The sequence below is a fragment of the Hyperolius riggenbachi genome, chromosome 9, assembly GCF_040937935.1.
Source record: "Hyperolius riggenbachi isolate aHypRig1 chromosome 9, aHypRig1.pri, whole genome shotgun sequence".
NCBI lineage: Eukaryota > Metazoa > Chordata > Amphibia > Anura > Hyperoliidae > Hyperolius > Hyperolius riggenbachi.
The window spans coordinates 193,817,875-193,836,434 of NC_090654.1; the positions used below are offsets into that span (position 1 = coordinate 193,817,875).

Genomic DNA, 18,560 nt, shown 5'->3' on the forward strand with positions numbered 1-18,560 from the left:
TTCATCAGTCGTCTCCACTTAATTCAGGAAACCAACCAGGATTTAGTGTGTGAGTTGCACAACAATACACCTACAAGAATATTTTACACCTATTCAATGCCTTCACTCTGCTGAATATATCATCTTATTAGGTTATTATTAGTGATTTATATTGTTATTGATTTATTATTAGGTTCTGCCCATGTGATGTATGTTCAGCTGGCTATACTTTATTCTTATTTCGGTAAAGGTGAAGTAGTTTTTGTTCATTATATTGTAGAATCTTATAGTATTTAAAAATGCCCCTTTCCGATTCCATGGAAATTCTGATTTCCGCCAATGTCAATTTCCATTTTTCCCATTTTCTGATTTCCGAGGAGTATTTTATTACCATTTTTTGCATCATGGAATGCAAAAAATAAGATTAAAAAAGTGGAAATTGGAAAAAGGGAAATCGAAAAAATGGAAATCAGTCTTGTAATTGGGCTAAAATTACCGAGTTCAGATTTCACATGTCTATTTTCTGATTTCCGAATCGGAAATGCCGATTTACGATCGGAAATGCGGAAATCTCAATTCCGCGGAATCTGAATGAGCATCAATAATAGTATTTTCGGTTCAATATATTTATTTGTTTGACAAGAATAAATTGGACAAAACTTTGCAGAGGATCTCCCATAGGAAGTGCTTCAAAATAGTAGTAGTAGTAGTACAGCATTCCTATTATAGTAGTATTTTGCTGAATCCTATAATGAAATCAGCAATGATAAGCAAAACATTAACTGTGGTACTATTTATATTCAACTGACTGGAGAGTAAGACAATGCGTGTCCCCAATGTAAGCTGCCATATAATGGTTTACATACATCCTTTGAAGGTTAATGTAAGAGTGAACAGAGGCGCCAGCAGGATAAAAGGTTCTAAAAGGCTTAAAATCCCTCAGGAGGTGGTGGTGGACTCGCCTTCCCGAAGCAGACAAGATACCGTCAGTTTTATGACAACAGGTTTATTAATATACTCTAAAACAAACAGTGCAACGCGTTTCACGGGTATGTTCCCGCTTCCTCAGGCAATAAACAGATAGGAGTACACAGTATAGTCTCAAGGTCACGAATAGCGCCTCTGTCAGAGGCGCTATTCGTGACCTTGAGACTATACTGTGTACTCCTATCTGTTTATTGCCTGAGGAAGCAGGAACATATCCGTGAAACGCGTTGCACTGTTTGTTTTGGAGTATATTAATAAACCTGTTGTCATAAAACTGACGGTATCTTGTCTGCTTCGGGAAGGTGAGTCCACCACCACCTCCTGGGGGATTTTAAGCCTTTTAGAACCTTTTATCCTGCTGGCGCCTCTGTTCACTCTTACATTATCAATATCCACCTCTGGTGGAGGGGTGTTGCCCCTTATTTCCTTATCTACAGAGAGCGACTTTTAATCCTGAGTGAGGACAGGTCTAATCTCCTCACCTGCCTATACAGTGGTTACCTAGGAGGTAACCCACGTTTGTGAGTATATACATTATATACTTTTCATTTCCAACCCTTTGTTTTGCATACTACACTATATTGGGCTCTCGGTATTTCTTTTGTCTTTATCATCCTTTGAAGGTTAGGCTTCTTCTTTCTGCACGCCCAACCAATTGAACAAACAGCTTATTCACATGCTGCATGCATAAGCAGAGTGACAGACTGCAGGATGTTACTACATTCAAAACAAGTGCACAACGTTTAAATCATTTGTACACATGTGGCCAACCGCACAATATTAGCCCAACAGTCGTGTGAGTTGATCCGCCTCATGGACCGGGAAAACCGCCTGTTATCAGTTGGTTGTCATATAAGCAGGACACTATAGGACTAACAGAAACCTGCTGATTCTGTGCTGCCCTGTTGACTGCATTTGCATAGAGGGTGCATTAAGTCCCCAGTTAGGCCTTTCTCAGAAAAATGGTCCTGGCCACAGTTGGGACCTCTTCAATACCTGACTTGGGGACCCTCAAGAAGCTTGGCTTCCTAAGCAGTTGCCCATTTGGTAGAACTGGCGCTGACCACAGCCTCTGTCCTGATTCGGTCACAAGTGATGCAGCCTTACTTTAAAGAACAACATCTTCATGATGTATAATGCAAAGGCAAAGGTTCACTTTTTCATTTTAACTCTTCTAATATAACTATATACATATTGTCATTCACTGACATTGCACCTATCTGATTGTATTGCCTAGTAATGAAAGTACATTGTAGAATGCTAGTATAAGATCTTCGTGCTCATCAAATAATGCGCCCGGAATCATTCTTTATGTTTTCCCCAGTGCTCAGCTATTGTAATGTTTTTGAGGTTGCGTTTGTCAAAAACCTTTGAACGCCCTTTAAGGAGTCCAGTGGGACAGTTTATCACGGACCACTGATCTGTATCAGTCTTTTATAGCTTTCTAGTCACCTTTATTTGTATGACCTTGTTTATCTGCTTTCTGATTAATTAATGATGTCTTTGGATTAGTGAACCATTGTGAAAGGTTGAAATTGTGACGTACAACTCTTGGTACTGCAAGTACAAATACAGTAAAACAAACACCATAATAGCAATTATTATACAATAATAATACATGGTACTAGTGTTGTTTTTGCTAAAATATTAACTCTTAAATGTGATTTAAGTATGGCCCAGACCAATAATACAATAATGTACTATTCTTATGTTATTCATTTTACTCCATTACCATTTTTATACAATTTTAATCTTGGATGTCTTTCCCAGTATATACAGTATGGTATAAAGATAGTCTCTATTCTAAGATATTCTAAGAGGGTTAGGTGATGACGTAAGGGGTGGTTAGACTAAAAGCGGAATATAACCCTGCATTTCAACTTTGCTCTAAAACATTATTTACAGTATATTATATGCAACCAGCATTTTTTTTTTACTAGACCAGCATTGGAAGGGTTACACAGAGCTTTAAAGTTCCTGGAGAGAACTGCAGACGCATCCGAAGCTTACATAGATACATTTTGTTTACATAAATGTATCTAAGTGTAAAATGTGACTCACTATCTCTGACTGAGAAGGAGCTGGAGGACAGCCAAAGAGTGTGTAACATTTATCACTTGTTACATTCTATTTAGTTAAATGTATCTATCTGAACTTCTGCATATCTCTCCATGGAACTTTAAACCTCTGTGTTTAACCCTTCCAATGCTGGTCTAGTAAAAAAAAAATGCTGGTTGCATATAATATGCTGTAAATAATGTTTTAGAGCAAAGTTGAAATGTAGGGTTATATTCCGCTTTAACAGTAAAGGAACACTACGGCGAAACATTTTAAAATATTAAATATGTGCCAACATAGACAAATAAGAATTATGTTTTTCCTAGAGTAAAATGAGCCATAAATTACTTTTCTCCTATGTTGCTGTCACTTACAGTAGGTACTTGAAATCTGACAGAAGTGACAGGTTTTGGAATAGTCCAGCTCTTCATAGGGAATTCTCAGTAAGGCTTTTATTCTTTATAAAGATATTTCCTAAAAAGATTTAAACAATGATGCTGGCCAGCTTCCCTGCTCGCTACACAGTTTTTTTGGCAGTTGGACAGAGCAACTGCCATTCACTAAGTGCTTTTGAAAATAAATATATCCCTGAGAATCCCCCCAAGAGAAGATGGACTAGTCCAAAACCTGTCGCTTCTGTCAGATTTCTACTACCTACTGTAAGTGACAGCAACATAGGAGAAAAGTAATTTATGGCTCATTTTACTCTGGAAAAAAAAATGTACTTCTTATTTGTTTATGTTTGCACATATTTTACATTTTACAATTTTTCGCCATAGTGCCTCTTTAAGGTGTCAAGAAGGACTGTATGTTGGGAGGAGGTTGTGGTTAGGTATCCATAAGTGCATTATTTTTTATTTATTTTTTTTTATTCAGAAAGGACATATCAAGAGGGCAATGGAGGTTAAGGTTGAAAAAGAAAAGTTTGCCAATGTCTGTGGTAGTTTGGCATTATTATTGCTATGGTATTATTGTTTATTTTGCTGTTAGTACTGCATTCATTCAATTTTACTTCTTTTCTTTTTCTCTAGGATTTATTTCAGGTCACTTTCCAGACCACAAAAAATTGGGAGAAATAGGTAAGCCATTTACATTTTTGCATTTCATTCTGGTAGGTCTGATAAGGAGGTCATCTCCTTCCAACAAGGGATGCAGATTGCTTGCAGATTTAAAGTCCAATGAAACTCAATATTAAAGCGGATCCAAGATGAAAAACTAACTTTAACAAGTTACTTGTCTATATATCTTATCTAAAGTTTAGATAGTTTACACAGCAAATATAGCTGCAAACAGCTTTAATAGAAAATGATTATTTCTTCCTGTGATACAATGACAGCAGCCATGTTGTTTGTAAACATTACACAGAGGCAGGCTTATCTGCATCTTGATCACTAAGCCTGTGAAAAAAACCTAATCTCCCCTCCTCCCTCCTCCCCTCTGCCTCTGAAATCAATGGCTAGTAACACCTCCCCCTCCTCCTGCCCAGACTGAGCTCCCATGAGCCCTTGCTACTGCCAAGGCTCTCTGGAAACCTGTGGGCGTGGTTTATTTAGTTTATAGGGAATTAGAGTATTAAAACAAAACCAAAAAATTATTTGGCTTGAGGAATGCCCTATAAACAATAGGAAAGGAACATAATTATGCAATGAGTAAAAGTTCACCTCGGATCCACTTTAACTGAAAAAAAAAATAATAATAATAAAACAAACCATGTTGTTTTTAGCGTTTACTGTCAGATTGAGGAGAAACGTGGTATGAAAAAGAAGAAAATAATATTTCTGCTGGTTTCTATCTTAAAGGGAAATTGTAACCAAGGATTGAACATCCCAGTCAGAAGCAGGGGGGTCTGTGTGGCTGATATTGTGGTGAAACCCCTCCCACAGTATGATGTAAGCACCAAGGTGCTGACATCACACTGTGGGAGCCTTGTTGCATTGTGGGAAATAACAGCTGTTTCCAACTGCCAAAAGTGCATCATCTCTTTCCACAGACATTACCTGTCAGCAGTAAAAATGCCGCCATGTGATTAATATCAAAATGTAAATCAGGGAGAGGAGCGATTTTACAATGGGCAAACATGGACTAAATCATTTATAAATAATTATTGTCAAATTATTGTCAAAATTAAGCACTTTTTTTCATTACATTATTTTCACTGCGGTTCCTCTTTAACTGTTTCTCTGTGATGTCAAAAGTGCCCTTTTTAACAACCCAGGTCAGCTCAGTTCAGTGTTAATTTACCCTCCCTACTACCACACCTGTCTCTCAAACAGCAAACATCACCTAGAAAATAGGCTTACATCGTTGTGGAACACTTCAAAGGGTAGGGGGAGGCTCAATTACCTTCTGGTCGAAGTGTTTCTATCTTATCCAAAATAGGAAGCTTTCTTTTAATTGCTTGCTGAGATAAGCTAGTTATTGTAGCTGAAAAACACAAAACTTCCCACCACAATCCCACTGGCAATGCACAATTAGGCAAAGGCAACCAGACCAGGTAAAAAGAGAAAAAAAAGGTGGGACATAGGAACCTATTTTAGAAAATAAAAGTCCTTTGCGTACAGCTTGGCACTAATTAAGTCACATGCACTTCTTGCGGATTCAGATTGGCCCACTTCCAAGTTTCATACAATATGCATTATATTTGAATGAAAACTGGATTTATTGACCATCTCTACTCCCAAGCATGCTGCAAACAGACAGTGTCAGCTTAAATGTAAAAAAAGAGGTTGAGCTTTCTTACAGAAGGTACTGTTCTGATGTATTCAATTATTTTATATTTATATTCCTATGTTTGCATGTATTCATCCTGGCCAGAGCCTGAAAACCGATGGTTTGCTAGCAGCACTCATGTTTATGGGAGCCTAAAGCTGACACATCCATATGTATGAATGTGCAAAATGCTTGCAATGTAGAATATGAAATGAAAAGCGTGGTAATAAGTCATTGTATACATTCTATGTGCTATTCTGAATACATTTTCATCTCTAAGCTGAATGCTGCCCAAACCACTAAGTGCTTAACTGAGATTCAAGTATGTGAACTGTTTAACTTGCCACAATATTTGTGATTTAAGTTTCTGTTTGATCCACTACTGATTTACTGAAGCCTGCATCCACTCTTTGCATTACAGTGGAGAAGTGCGCATTTGCCAGTATTAGTGTTTTCAGTTATCCATTATCTTACTCAGTGGCGCAGCTAAGGAGCTATGGGCCCCTGGGCAAGGTTTATATTGGGGCCCCCCAAGCACTCTATACATAACAATTGATATAGCACACCAAAACCTACCAAGGACAACCACAGTGTCAGAGGTGCAAGAAGGGAATGGGGAACAGTTTGTTAATGATTACTACTAATAAAATCACCTATAGAAGTGATTATTACCAGCATAGGACCAATAGAGAGCTAATTCTGTGGTTGAGGGTGGGTCCCACAGGGCCCCAATGCGGTCGCTACCTCTGCACCCCCTATTGCTACGCCACTGATCTTACTGTTTGTAGCCAGACCACCAAGCAATCATCAAATTTTATATGCACAGAGGGTATCTATGTGGCAAATATGGCTTATGCCCTAGATGCCCCTTACTTTAAGGCCCCTTTTACACTTGCATTGCTAGTGTGCGTTACGTTACCCTGTTTTACTGCAGGTTGACGCAACGGTAGTGCAAGGGAATGGGGAAATTCACACTTACAGTGTTGCGCTGCGAGGCATCGGAATTATTCAATCCGTCGCAATCCAGATGCACAGCCTGCATTGTGCTACTGTAAGCACCGAGCTTACCGCACCGTGCTTGGGGTAATAGAAGTCTATGGGCAACGCAGGTTTTGTAAACAACGTGCGCATCACAGTGCACATGCGCAGACTGAGAGGAATCCCAGTGACTTACTTCCTGAGGGCGGCGCTACGCATATCGCCCTGTCTGCGCACTCTGCCTCAGAGTCATATGATGCTTGGGGTAATAGAAGTCTATGGGCAACACAGGTTTTGCAAACAACGTGCGCATCACAGTGCACATGCGCAGACTGAGAGGAATCCCAGTGACTTACTTCCTGAGGGCGGCGCTACGCATATCGCCCTGTCTGCGCACTCTGCCTCAGAGTCATATGATGCTTGGGGTAATAGAAGTCTATGGGCAACACAGGTTTTGCAAACAACATGCGCATCACAGTGCACATGCGCAGACTGAGAGGAATCCCAGTGACTTACTTCCTGAGGGCGGCGCTACGCATATCGCCCTGTCTGCGCACTCTGCCTCAGAGTCATATGATTGTAGGCTGTTGCGGTGGGATGTGGCAGGAGCATATCATCGCACCGCAATGCAAAAATCTAGTGTAAAACCAGCCTAGTCAAGGATCACCGTACCACAGTATCTTGTCACATCTGTTCTCTCTCAGAGCCAGCATCAAACTCATTTCTGTCCGACATTGGCCGCTGCAACACGGTCACTTCGCATCCTGACCGGCCAGAACCCGAAGTGGCCAGACTTTGTGTTCTGGCCTTAAAATATATACCACTAAAGGAACAGTATTTTGCAGCACGTATAGCGCCTCCTATTTTGCAGCACGTATAGCGCTATACGTGCTGCAAAATAGCTACTGTTTGTCCCCTATCTACTGCCTGATGAAGCGGGCCTAGTCCTGCGAAACGTGTTGCATCTATTGGGGTACCAATAAAGTATTTATTTATTTATGTCAGACAGTTGTCTAGTCTGCTTTTGGAGGTAAATCCACCGCTGCCTCCCAGCATATTTTAAAACTTTTAGTGATTGCTTTTATCCTGCTGGCGCCTCTGTTTACATACAAATAACAGCCAAAGGGTCCCTCCCTCCCTGTCCCACATAGACTGATTACTGTGCATGGACTCACTGCCTCCTCCTGTCCAATTGCTGTGTCCTGTGAATGATGGCAATCAGAGTCACGTCACCCGACCTCCTGGCACTGCAGTTGAGCGCCGCTTTCCCCCTGCTAGGCAATGCTGCAGTCACTCTGCACTGTTCTCTGCAGGAAGCCAGCGCTCATTTCTGCACAACAGAACCCCCCGCTTCCTGCTTGTTGCCTAGCAGCAAGTTACAACACAGCCGACCCGCGCCAGTCATCTTTTTGATGACAGCGCCGGGTGCCGGCTTATGAGGTTGCGCTTGGCTTGTGAGTGTAGAAGAGGCAGGGAGGGCGGTGGGTGCCAGGCGCGGGACCATTACCGTAATATCAGTTTTGGGCAGGAAAGGGAGGCAGGTGGGTGGCCAGCCAGGCATGAGAGCAGTGAGCCATCATCCCTCATGGTGCAGCGCTCAGAGGCTGGAGCCTCTTCTGCCTCGTCCTGGCCCTGAAAACTACAGTTGGTCATTATTAATCAAGTTATTACCTAAAACATCTTTTGCTAGTTTGACACAAAGTTTGTTTTTTGATCTAGATTCATGTGACAGCTGATGCTATATGTCCTGTGCTCCTCCCCCTCTATCCTGCATCCTGTTACTGAGGATAATCTTTCCCATCACCAGTGATTATCTGTTGGGTGGAGAAGAGGGTCATAGGACAGCCAGGAGAGATGCTGCATCATCCAATAATATGGATGTGGTGGTGGTAAGGTGGTAAGGGAGCCCTGTAAGGTGAAGGAGGTGCTCACAATAGTAAGGGAGTACACCACAGCCTCCGGCCCCTGGACTTCCTCCCATCTAGTCAGAGGGAGGATAGCATATAGTATGGCAGTCAGGGTTGTAACTACAAATCATGCCCCGTCCCTCCGCTCGAAAAACTTTACCCCCAGTGTTAAAACCCTTTCCCTCGCCTACCCCTTGTGATCCTCACAGCCTGGGAGCCCATCCTGCAAGGGTCAGAAAACAAGTGTTAATATCGTAATCTTCATATTCGTAGTCACAAAAAAAAACCTGTTTTGAAGGATGGACCCCGTCCTTTATCGAAGGAAGTTAATTAGTAGTTGGCGCCCCTTTATAGCTCTGGGCCCCCATGCAGTCGCATGGGTTGCTCTACTGTAGTTGCACCCCTGATGGCAGTTATGATGCCTGGGTCATGTGCCATACACCAAATAAATATACCTCTTACCCATTACACATGAGTTATACAGAAATATCATCTTTGTGGTCATTGGTGTCAACAATTTTCCAGAACAATCTTTTTTTGTTCTATAAACAACTTTGAGAATTCAGGTACTTCACACTTAGCTGAACTGATCTCATCGGACATATTAATTAAACTAAACTGCGTCCCGATGGCGTCTCCCACCTTCTGCCGTTCTGTTTACTGGAGGTGAATGCAGTGGACTGACAAGCGTTCCATAAAGGATGCTAACCGTATCCGAGGACTGAGAAGTGCTCCTTTTATGTCACTGCTTTGTCATCTCTTTCCAGAGCTATGTGATGATCCTCCTCTCTTGTTCCCTTATCCCTTGGGGACTTTAACCAAAAAAAAAGAAATAAATATAAATAAACAAAGCCGAGTTAGAAAATGATACTGTTTATTATGTAGGCCGATGTTGTCTACTTACATTCAGCCCTTTTGTTCTGCGCATTTGGAGAAAGGCAGGCCGATGCCACCATATATTACTTTAGACGGTTACCGCCACTGTGAATAAAATTCTAACGAGATTCTGACAAATCAAATCATTTTAATGAACCACAGTGATCCGCGTGTGTTGAAACAGCTGTATGCACAATATGCAAATGCTGTTTACGAGCTCCTTAGGCCGCAAAGAAAACAGTCAGTTTTATGATTCATGGCAGCGTCTTAACTGGAATTCTTTTGGGCGAATGTCGGCGAGTGGCGTCCTCCAGAATGGCTCGATGTCTCTATAAGGGAGAATGTTAAGCGTATGCAGAAAACGGGCAGTTTGTGAGCAGATAATGGACTTGACAAATGAGTCAGAACAATATCCAGCATTTCCTGGGCTTCGGACGAAGGAAGAAAAAAACCCACCTGAGGTCTGAATGGCGTCAGGAGGAAGGTCAAAGAATTTGAATGAGGGATGAACAAAGACTCGACTCTGGAGAATCCTGTGTATAATAAAAGTATGACAGAGGATGATTAATTATATTTTGTACTCAGATAATTTCCAGAGAATTAAAGTCTGCTCTGAATACAGGAGCTTCTAACCTATTTCCAGATGTAATTACACAAGAAGTGTTAAAGTTGGAGTTAGGGGCCAACACAGGAAACCCCTTTTTCTGAAGTTAACAATGGATAAAAGTAAAGTGTCGTAATTTTGTATTCCACAGTGGCAATTCAAGTGAAACAATTAACTCTGTGAGTGTTTGAAAGCTCCACAACTCCAGGCAGAATATTTTATATTCCTGCTCGGAGCTGGATTCAAGTTCTTTGATCATTTCATGTGTAACATGACTTCTAAAGCGGACCTGAACTCAGAACTTCCTCTCTGCTCTAAAAAAATAAGCAACAGCATAATAACCTTTAACCACTTTACCCCCGCGCGTACGGATTTCTCCGCCCCTTTTTCCATCCTTTCACCCCCAGGGACGGAGAAATCCGTACTCTGCGCACTCCCGCCGCTGTCTGCGCTCCCGCTCGTAAACACGCCGCCCGCCGCTAGTAAACACGCCGCCGCCCGCTCGCCCAGAGATCAACAAACGGGAAAATCCATTCCCGTTCGTTGATCTAAGCTCCGCAATGATCTGCTGCCGCTCGGCTGAGCAGCGCGATCATTGTGAAAAAATAACAAAGTCTCAGCCTCTTTCTACTTCCTGCAAGCATCCGGAAGGACGCTTGCAGGTCGCATGAAACAAATTGGTAATGTTGCCATCTTGTGTCCAAATAGTAAAACTACACCCTAACCATTTTTTTACACACAAATAAACTTGTTTTACACAAAAAATTAACTCCTTACCTCCCACACTCCCCAATTTTTTTTTTTTGTAATTAAAAAAAAAATAAAAAATGTACAATTTAAAAAAAATACATAAATAGTTACCTTAGGGACTGAACTTTTTAAATATTTATGTCAAGAGGGTATAACACTGTTACTTTATAAACTATGGGCTTGTAATTAGGGATGGACGCAAAACTGAAAAAAATGCACCTTTATTTCCAACTAAAATATTGGCGGCAAACATTGTGATAGGGACATAATTTAAACGGTTTTATAACCGGGACAAAAGGGCACATACATTTCATGGGTTTTAATTACAGTAGCATGCATTATTTAAAAACTATAAAGGCCGAAAACTGAAAAATAATACATTTTTTCCCACATTTTTTCCTATTTTCCCATTAAAACACATTTAGAATAAAATTATTCTTGGCATAATGTCCCACCTAAAGAAAGCCTAATTGGTGGCGAAAAAAACAAGAATTCATTTCATTGCGATAAGTAATGATAAAATTATAGACGAAGGAGCGCTGAAAGGTGAAAATTGCTCTGGTGCTCAGGGGGTAAAACCCCTCAGTTGGGAAGTGGTTAAAGAAAAACATTTCTTTGTTACAGCTGATAAAAAACCTGCAATAAATCTGCAGTTTGTCTACAGTCTGATTCGTGGAAGCAGACATATTGTTAACATCCTGGGTTTAAATATTAGCTGCTCTGCTGTGGCAGTCAGCTGACACAGTTGAGGGATCGAATTACAACTTGTGATTAGTCACAGATGAGGGGGATTAGACAGGCTAAACTCTTTAAATTCTCTATGCTTTTCTGCTGTCCTGTGCAAGTGTTCAGGTACATTTTAAAGGGAACCCGAGGGGAGAGACATATGGAGGCTTACTTTTTTATTTCCCTTTAAACAATGCACATTGCCTGGCTGCGCTGCTGATCCACTGTCTCCAATACTTTTAGCAATATACCCTGAACAAGCATGTTTCCAACACAAAGTTGTATTTTTGTATCAGGTGGGTGATTCAGATACTGCTGACCAGAAAGATCAGTAGGATTGTCAGGCAACTGCTATTGTTTAAAAGTAAATAAATATGACAGCTTCCATATGTCTCTCATCTTGGCATCCTTTGGTCAAGAGCAGCCACTTCCGGCAGATTTTTCCAGAGCTGCAAGCTGTGATCTTTTCAGAAAGCTCTGTATGTGCACCTGCCCAAGTGCCATCTGAACAGTATGACATTGCTGAGCCAAAGTAGAAACCCTTATCACATAGTCTGTTGTTAAGTGCTTCAAATGGGCTCCTTCATGTCATATAAATGAACTGTTGAAACTGGAAGTTTTGTTTGATGTCAAATGGTTACATTTTGGCACTCTGATTAATACTTGCATTACTGATTTTATCCCCATTTTAAAATATGCAATGTTAGCTGTGACTCTGTGTGTGTATGAATAGAAAACTAGCTGCAGTGTAAGGTGATGCCTGTTTTAAATATTTGAGCTACTAAACAGTTCTCTGTGTCTACTTGTTTCCATTTTTTTCACTCTTATTTGTCTCCACTGCTTATCATTTCTTTGCAGTTATTAGTAGCACTTCAGACCACACTGCAAACCCACTTCAGACCACACCGCATGTTGCAATGGACAAAATCACATCGCAATATGAGGAAATGATATTCCTATGGGGCTTTCATACTGAGTTTGGTGTGGCAGGTTCCAACAGAGTAATGCACTGCATACTGTGTTATAACCAGGCAACGCACATGTTTACAGTGGCAGTGGAGCATACTTTCATTGTACTGCTTTTAGCAGTGTTGCTTTTCGCAACACAATATGCACAGTGCAAAAGGACCCTGAGATGGAGTGGCTGGATAGTGTAACAGTTAAGGGCCCTGCCTCTGATGCAGGAGACCAGGGTTTGAATCTCATATCCCCCTGTTCTGTAAGCCAGCATCTATTCAGGAAAATACATTGATTGGGCAATATTCCCTAATGCTGCTGTTGCCTACAGAGCGTGCCCAAGTGACTGCAACTTTGGCTTTGAGTCTGCCAGGAGAAAAGCGCAATATAGTAGTATTTGTCTTGTCTTAGCATAAGCAATGAATCACAGATCAGTACTTTGGCACCACTTTAAAGGGCTGAAATCAGTAATGCCAATATATTGCGTTATTGATCATAGTCTTATTTTAAAGCAATCTATCCACAATTAGGTATTAGTACAATGATATTGTGGATGGCTGACAAGTTCCTGAAACTTGACATGTATAAAACTGCCACCGGTTGAAGCCTGTTAAACAGGATTTGCCCAACCCCCGTGGAGCCAGGAATAGGTGCCCGCAGTATAGGTTAGCCAGGTCTATTTGCCACCAGTATAGGTAGACAGACATAGGTACTCATAGTATAGGTAGCCAGTATAGTTGCCCAAGTATAGCTTAGCCAGGTAGGTGCCTCCAGCATAGGTAGCCAGTATTATTGCCCCAGTATAGGTAATATAGGTAGGTGCCCCAGCATAGGTTAGATAGGTAGGTGACCCCACTATAGGTTAGATAGGTAGGAGCAGGGCCGGCCCGCTCATGAGGCGGGGTGAAACATTTGCCTCAGGCGGCAGATCTGGGGGGGCGGCACCCGCCTGTCCATGGGTGCTGGGCCCGCCCGCCAAGCTGGAGGGGTAGCTGGCAGAAAGGGGGTATTGGGTCTAGCGGTGGGGAGGGGGGTCGGACCCCCCTCCCTCGCCTGGGTCCCCCGATCTGCGCTCCTCCTCCAGCGTTAAAATATGATGAAGAGGCAATGGGCGGAGGAATCACTCACCTATTCCGTGTTCCATCGTGTGCTCCACTGACGTCACTTCCGGCAACACCGCCCACTGTATTGTAAGTGGACGGCCTTGCAGGAAGTGACGGCAGTGGAGCACACGATGGAACGCGGAAGAGGTGAGTGATTCCCCCGCCCGTTGCCGCTTCATCATATGCAGGCGGGTACTTAACGCTGGAGGAGGAGCGCAGATCGGGGGACCCAGGCGAGGGAGGGGGGTCCGACCCCCCCTCCCCACCACTAGGCCCAATACCCCCTTTCTGCCAGCTACCCCACCAGCTCGGTGCCCCCCCCCCCCAGCTGGTGGGGGGGCAGCGATTTTTTCTAATTTTGCCTCGGGTGGCAAAAAGTCTAGGGCCGGCCCTGGGTAGGAGCCTCCACTATAAGTTAGATAGGTGCTCCCAGTATAGGTTAGATAGGTAGGTGCATAGGTAGCCAAACATAGTTGCAGGGACGTCGGAAAGCGGCCATACCGCAGTTAGAACTCACCTCCTGCGATCCCTGCATGCAGCCTCTATCGTCTTCCTCTCCCAGGTGCCCCTTGCGTCGGTTACAGCGTCCCCTGTAGTGATATGCGGTTAGACCATCACAGGGGGCCGCTGTCAACAATGCGATGGACGCCTGGGAGAGAAGGAACAAAGAGGCTGCATGCGGGGATCGCAGAAGGTGAGTTGTAACTCACTCTCACCCCACAGGCATACTGTCATGATAGTGTCACCTTTGTTCCCCATAACCAGAACAACTATAGGACCTACCACTTCCACCTGCACAACATTTTTTAAAATAAATCCCTTCATATTCCCAGAGAGTACTTCGCTTCTGGTGCATGCTGTTATTATCTCTCACTGTCACTGCTGCAACATCCATCCTATCTGGTATTCCACTAACTAGACTCTCATCTCTACAATCTCTCATAAATACTGCAGCCAGTCTTATCTGTCCTCCTCAATACTCCTCATATGCTGCTCCTGTCTGCAGATATCTAGACTGGCTTCAATTTCCCATCAGAATCCCATTCAAGCCAGACTGCTTTGCCTTCAAATCATGACTCCTGTCTGACTTATGTTTCCGACTTTCCACAGTACACCCATGACAGGCTTCTCTGCCCCTACAGTGACCATCTAATGACTTCCTCACTCTTATTAATACAGTTTATGGATGAGATGCTAACATTTTTTTTACTTGAATGCAGATTTTTTTATGCAATTTGTATGCAAATTACAATTGTGCTAGTCAAAATGTGCATCAACTCCATTTCCAAGCTGCATGCCATTTGCATCAAATCTGAATGAAAATTTGAAAAAAGATGCATTTCATTGATCACCTGCATTTGCAATCTCATCCCACACACCTATCCAAATCTTCTCTAGGGCTGCTCCCACCCTCTGTAATTTCCTCTCTTCAAAAACACTCAAAAAGCCTTCAAAACCTCCATCTTTAAAGGGTACCTGAACCGGGAGTGTGTGGTATCCCGTCGAAAAAATAAATTTGAGGGAACATTGGACCCTGGGGCCCAGAAAACGACATGGATATCTTAATATAAGTTTCTAGCTTACAGGGGGGGCAATATTAGTATGATTTTTTATTTTATTTTTTGTAGACTACATTCACAGTGGGACGTTGCGTTGTATTACGATGTTAAAGTTGCAACGCAGCATTACGCAACGCAAAAAAAAGGTGGTAGCGCACATTTATGCTGCGTTATCATCACATACAGTAGATACAGTAAGGCACACAGGCAATGAAAAGTATGCTTTCCTGTACCCGGTAACGTGTGCGTTTAGAAGTAACACACTGCAAGCAGTTACAATGCAATGCTACCGTCGCACTGTGAATGTCCCATAGAATTTGCATAAAAGAGAACATCTTTGGCTTGTTATTCTCAAAAGGGGGCAGCCAGAAGATAACAAAACGTGATTGACAACTGCCATTGTAAACAAAGGCAATGAGGTACAAATTGGGATATGCCAATCAAATGTGCTTTCTGATGATTTTCATTGGCCCAATTCAAGCTACATACAATTTGTATTATATTTGCATACACGTGAATAATTATTGAACGCCACATTTCCAGCACCAAAATGAAAAGCAAATAAATAGTATGTAGTAAATATGTTCCATGTAGTGCAGATCATTTTTATTTTGACAAAGGAAATGTCAGATTTACTTTAAAGTGGACCTGAACTCTTGCACAGGACAGAAGGAAAACCGAGAGACATGCACCCTGTATGTATTTAGAGAGCTTAGCCTGTCTACTTCCCCCTCTTCTGTGGCTAATCACAAGTGTAGTTTGATCTCTCAGCTGTGTCAGCTCAGGAATCCCAGTGGTCCTTGGCAGAGCATCTAATTTGTAAACAAAGGATTTTAACCCTAGGTCTGCTTCCATGAAAGCAGGAAGTAGACACACTGCAGATTTATTGCAGTGTTTGTATCAGCTCTAACAAAGAAATGTTTTCTTTAAAGGTTAGTATGCTGTTGCTTATTTTTTAGAGCAGAGAGGCAGGTCCGCTTGTTAACTACAGCATTACTTGAGAAATCCTTGAATGACCCTACTTTTGCCCATTCTCTCATATGATCGTAAACTGCCGAGCGTGTTTTCATCCTCAGACAGAATCCATCTTTTTTTCTTCTATTATGCTTCACGTAGCAAGTTAATTTCCAATAGATTATGCTTGTCGGTGAGTTTCCCGACTCTAATGCCTAATTTGAAGGTAAAATTCCCTCCGTACCTCTCTCATCACCGCTCAGTACTGTTGAGAATAAAAGACCGGAATTTATATGATCTGATATTAATTCCATTATTGGTATTATGATGGAAGCAAATAGCTATCAAGCAGAATCCACTTCTTTGTGTCCTCCAGAGATTCAGCATCACAGAGGCTGTCTGCCTCCTACAATATGTGATAATGATAACGTGTAATAATTAGAGAATTTCGTAAGACTAATCTCCCTTCTTCCTCTATAGGCTCTTTAAGATTTAATATCGGAATTGTATGTGCTTGAATAGGTACTTTACAGACTATTGTCTGCAAACTCAGCCCAGTACTTCAAGCAGACAGGGAAATTATGGGAATCGGCTGTATCAGAAAATACAATTACAGCTCGGGAGGACTCGGCGACGATAGGCGATGGTGCGCAGTCTTGGCGGGGAAGGGCGCCGCTAATTTCTCAACAGAAAGACCAAGTTTTATTGTTATAGTTTCATTTTAACACACAACCTAGAGGTTACTCAAAGTTCCTGAGGACAAGTGGTCTACTACTTTCATTTACATAACGATCATTAGTCTTAAAGAACTCCACAATGTATTAAAGGTTTCATTCGATACAAACGATATTAATGATTGTAATTAATTTTTTTTCTTCATCTTTCATAGTCTGCTTTGATAAAAGATCACAATAATAATAATTATAATAGTTACTTTCTGTCTGTGTAAAGGACCAATATCACAAAAATTATAAAGTTTAGAATACATGTAAACACACATATAAGGCATACATTTTCTCTTAGTAAAATGTGCTATATATTACTTTGTAGAAGAGTGGGCTGTCTTGACACCCTGAGGAAAAAAAGACACAGACAACAGTAGCCCAAATAGTGCAGCGCGTTAGTAGCTAATGGATAGTGTTTTAAATCAATAAGAAGTTACTTACAAAAGTGGGTTGCAACGGGGCAACCAACCACTTAAAGTGGATCAGAGATGAACTTTTACTCATTGTATAATTGTGTTCCTTTCCTATTGTTTATAGGGCATTCCTCAAGCCAAATACTTTTTTGGTTTTGTTTTAATACTCTAATTCCCTATAAACTAAATAAACCACGCCCACAGGTTTTCAGAGAGCCTTGGCAGTAGCAAGGGCTCATGGGAGCTCGGTCTGGGCAGGAGGAGGTGTTACTAGCCATTGATTTCAGAGGCAGAGGGAAGGAGAGAGGAGGGTGGGGGGGGATTAGGTTTTTAGTGCTCAAGATACAGATAAGCCTGCCTCTGTGTAATGTTTACAAACAACATGGCTGCTGTCATTGTATCACAGGAAGAAATAATCATTTTCTATTAAAGCTGTTTGCAGCTAGATTTGCTGTGTAAACTATCTAAATTTTAGATAAGATATATAGACAAGTTACTTGTTATAGTTAGTTTTTCATCTCGGATCTGCTTTGATGCTGAATACACACCATGCGTTTCCGCGTCGAATGCGTCTGTTGATACGCGTCAATTCGATTATTTCCGAGCATTTCCGAACGCATTTCGGTGATTTTTAGGTCGATTGCCATGTAAAATATGGCAAATCGACCTAACAATCCATCGAAACGTGAGTCGGACATGTCGGAAATAATCGAATCGCTGCGTATCGACGGACGCAACGAACGCCGAAACGCATTGTGTGTATCCAGCATAAGGCAGGTGGAGACAATGAACCCAACTCCACTCGGGGTGTCCCAACGGGGCTGGATACGGTCGCTCTCTTAGGTCAAAAACAACTGGATGTCACAATGGTGTCAACCATGTGACCCAAAAGGAAACTCCTCCAACCTCAATGGGATGGGGGTGTAATGCACAAATTAATGGTAAAGAGGTGTACAGGTAAAGATAAAATTAGGTTAAAATCAAATAAAACGTAGAAAAATGAAGTGGCTTACCTCAATGAAGACAGTCAGATAAGACTTTATTATGCACAGGCAACGCATCTGAGGCCAATACAAGCGCCGCAGTACCAATAGTCAATAGCATTGAGACCGTTGCCTTTGCATGATAGATCTTATTATCTTGTCTGACTGTCGTTATTGAGGTAAACCACCTAAGTTTTCTACATTTTATTTGATGTTAACCTAGTTTTATCTTTACCTGGGCGCCTCCTCACCCTAAATGTATACATTACTTTGTTGCTATCTTTCTGTCACT

General features: G+C 41.8%; 1 protein-coding gene across 4 annotated transcripts in view; it reads left to right on the forward strand.

Moving 5' to 3' along the window:
• TAFA1 (TAFA chemokine like family member 1) overlaps nucleotides 1-18,560 on the forward strand; it is a 647,736-nt gene that overhangs the window by 456,507 nt on the left and 172,669 nt on the right. For all 4 annotated transcript variants that reach the window (XR_011024039.1, XM_068253830.1, XM_068253829.1 and 1 more), the window contains one exon: nucleotides 4,056-4,103. Coding sequence is in view for 3 of the 4 variants with exons in the window: in XM_068253830.1 (XP_068109931.1) it covers nucleotides 4,056-4,103 (48 nt within the window). In the remaining variant the exon portion in view is untranslated. The remainder of the gene's footprint in view (nucleotides 1-4,055; nucleotides 4,104-18,560) is intronic.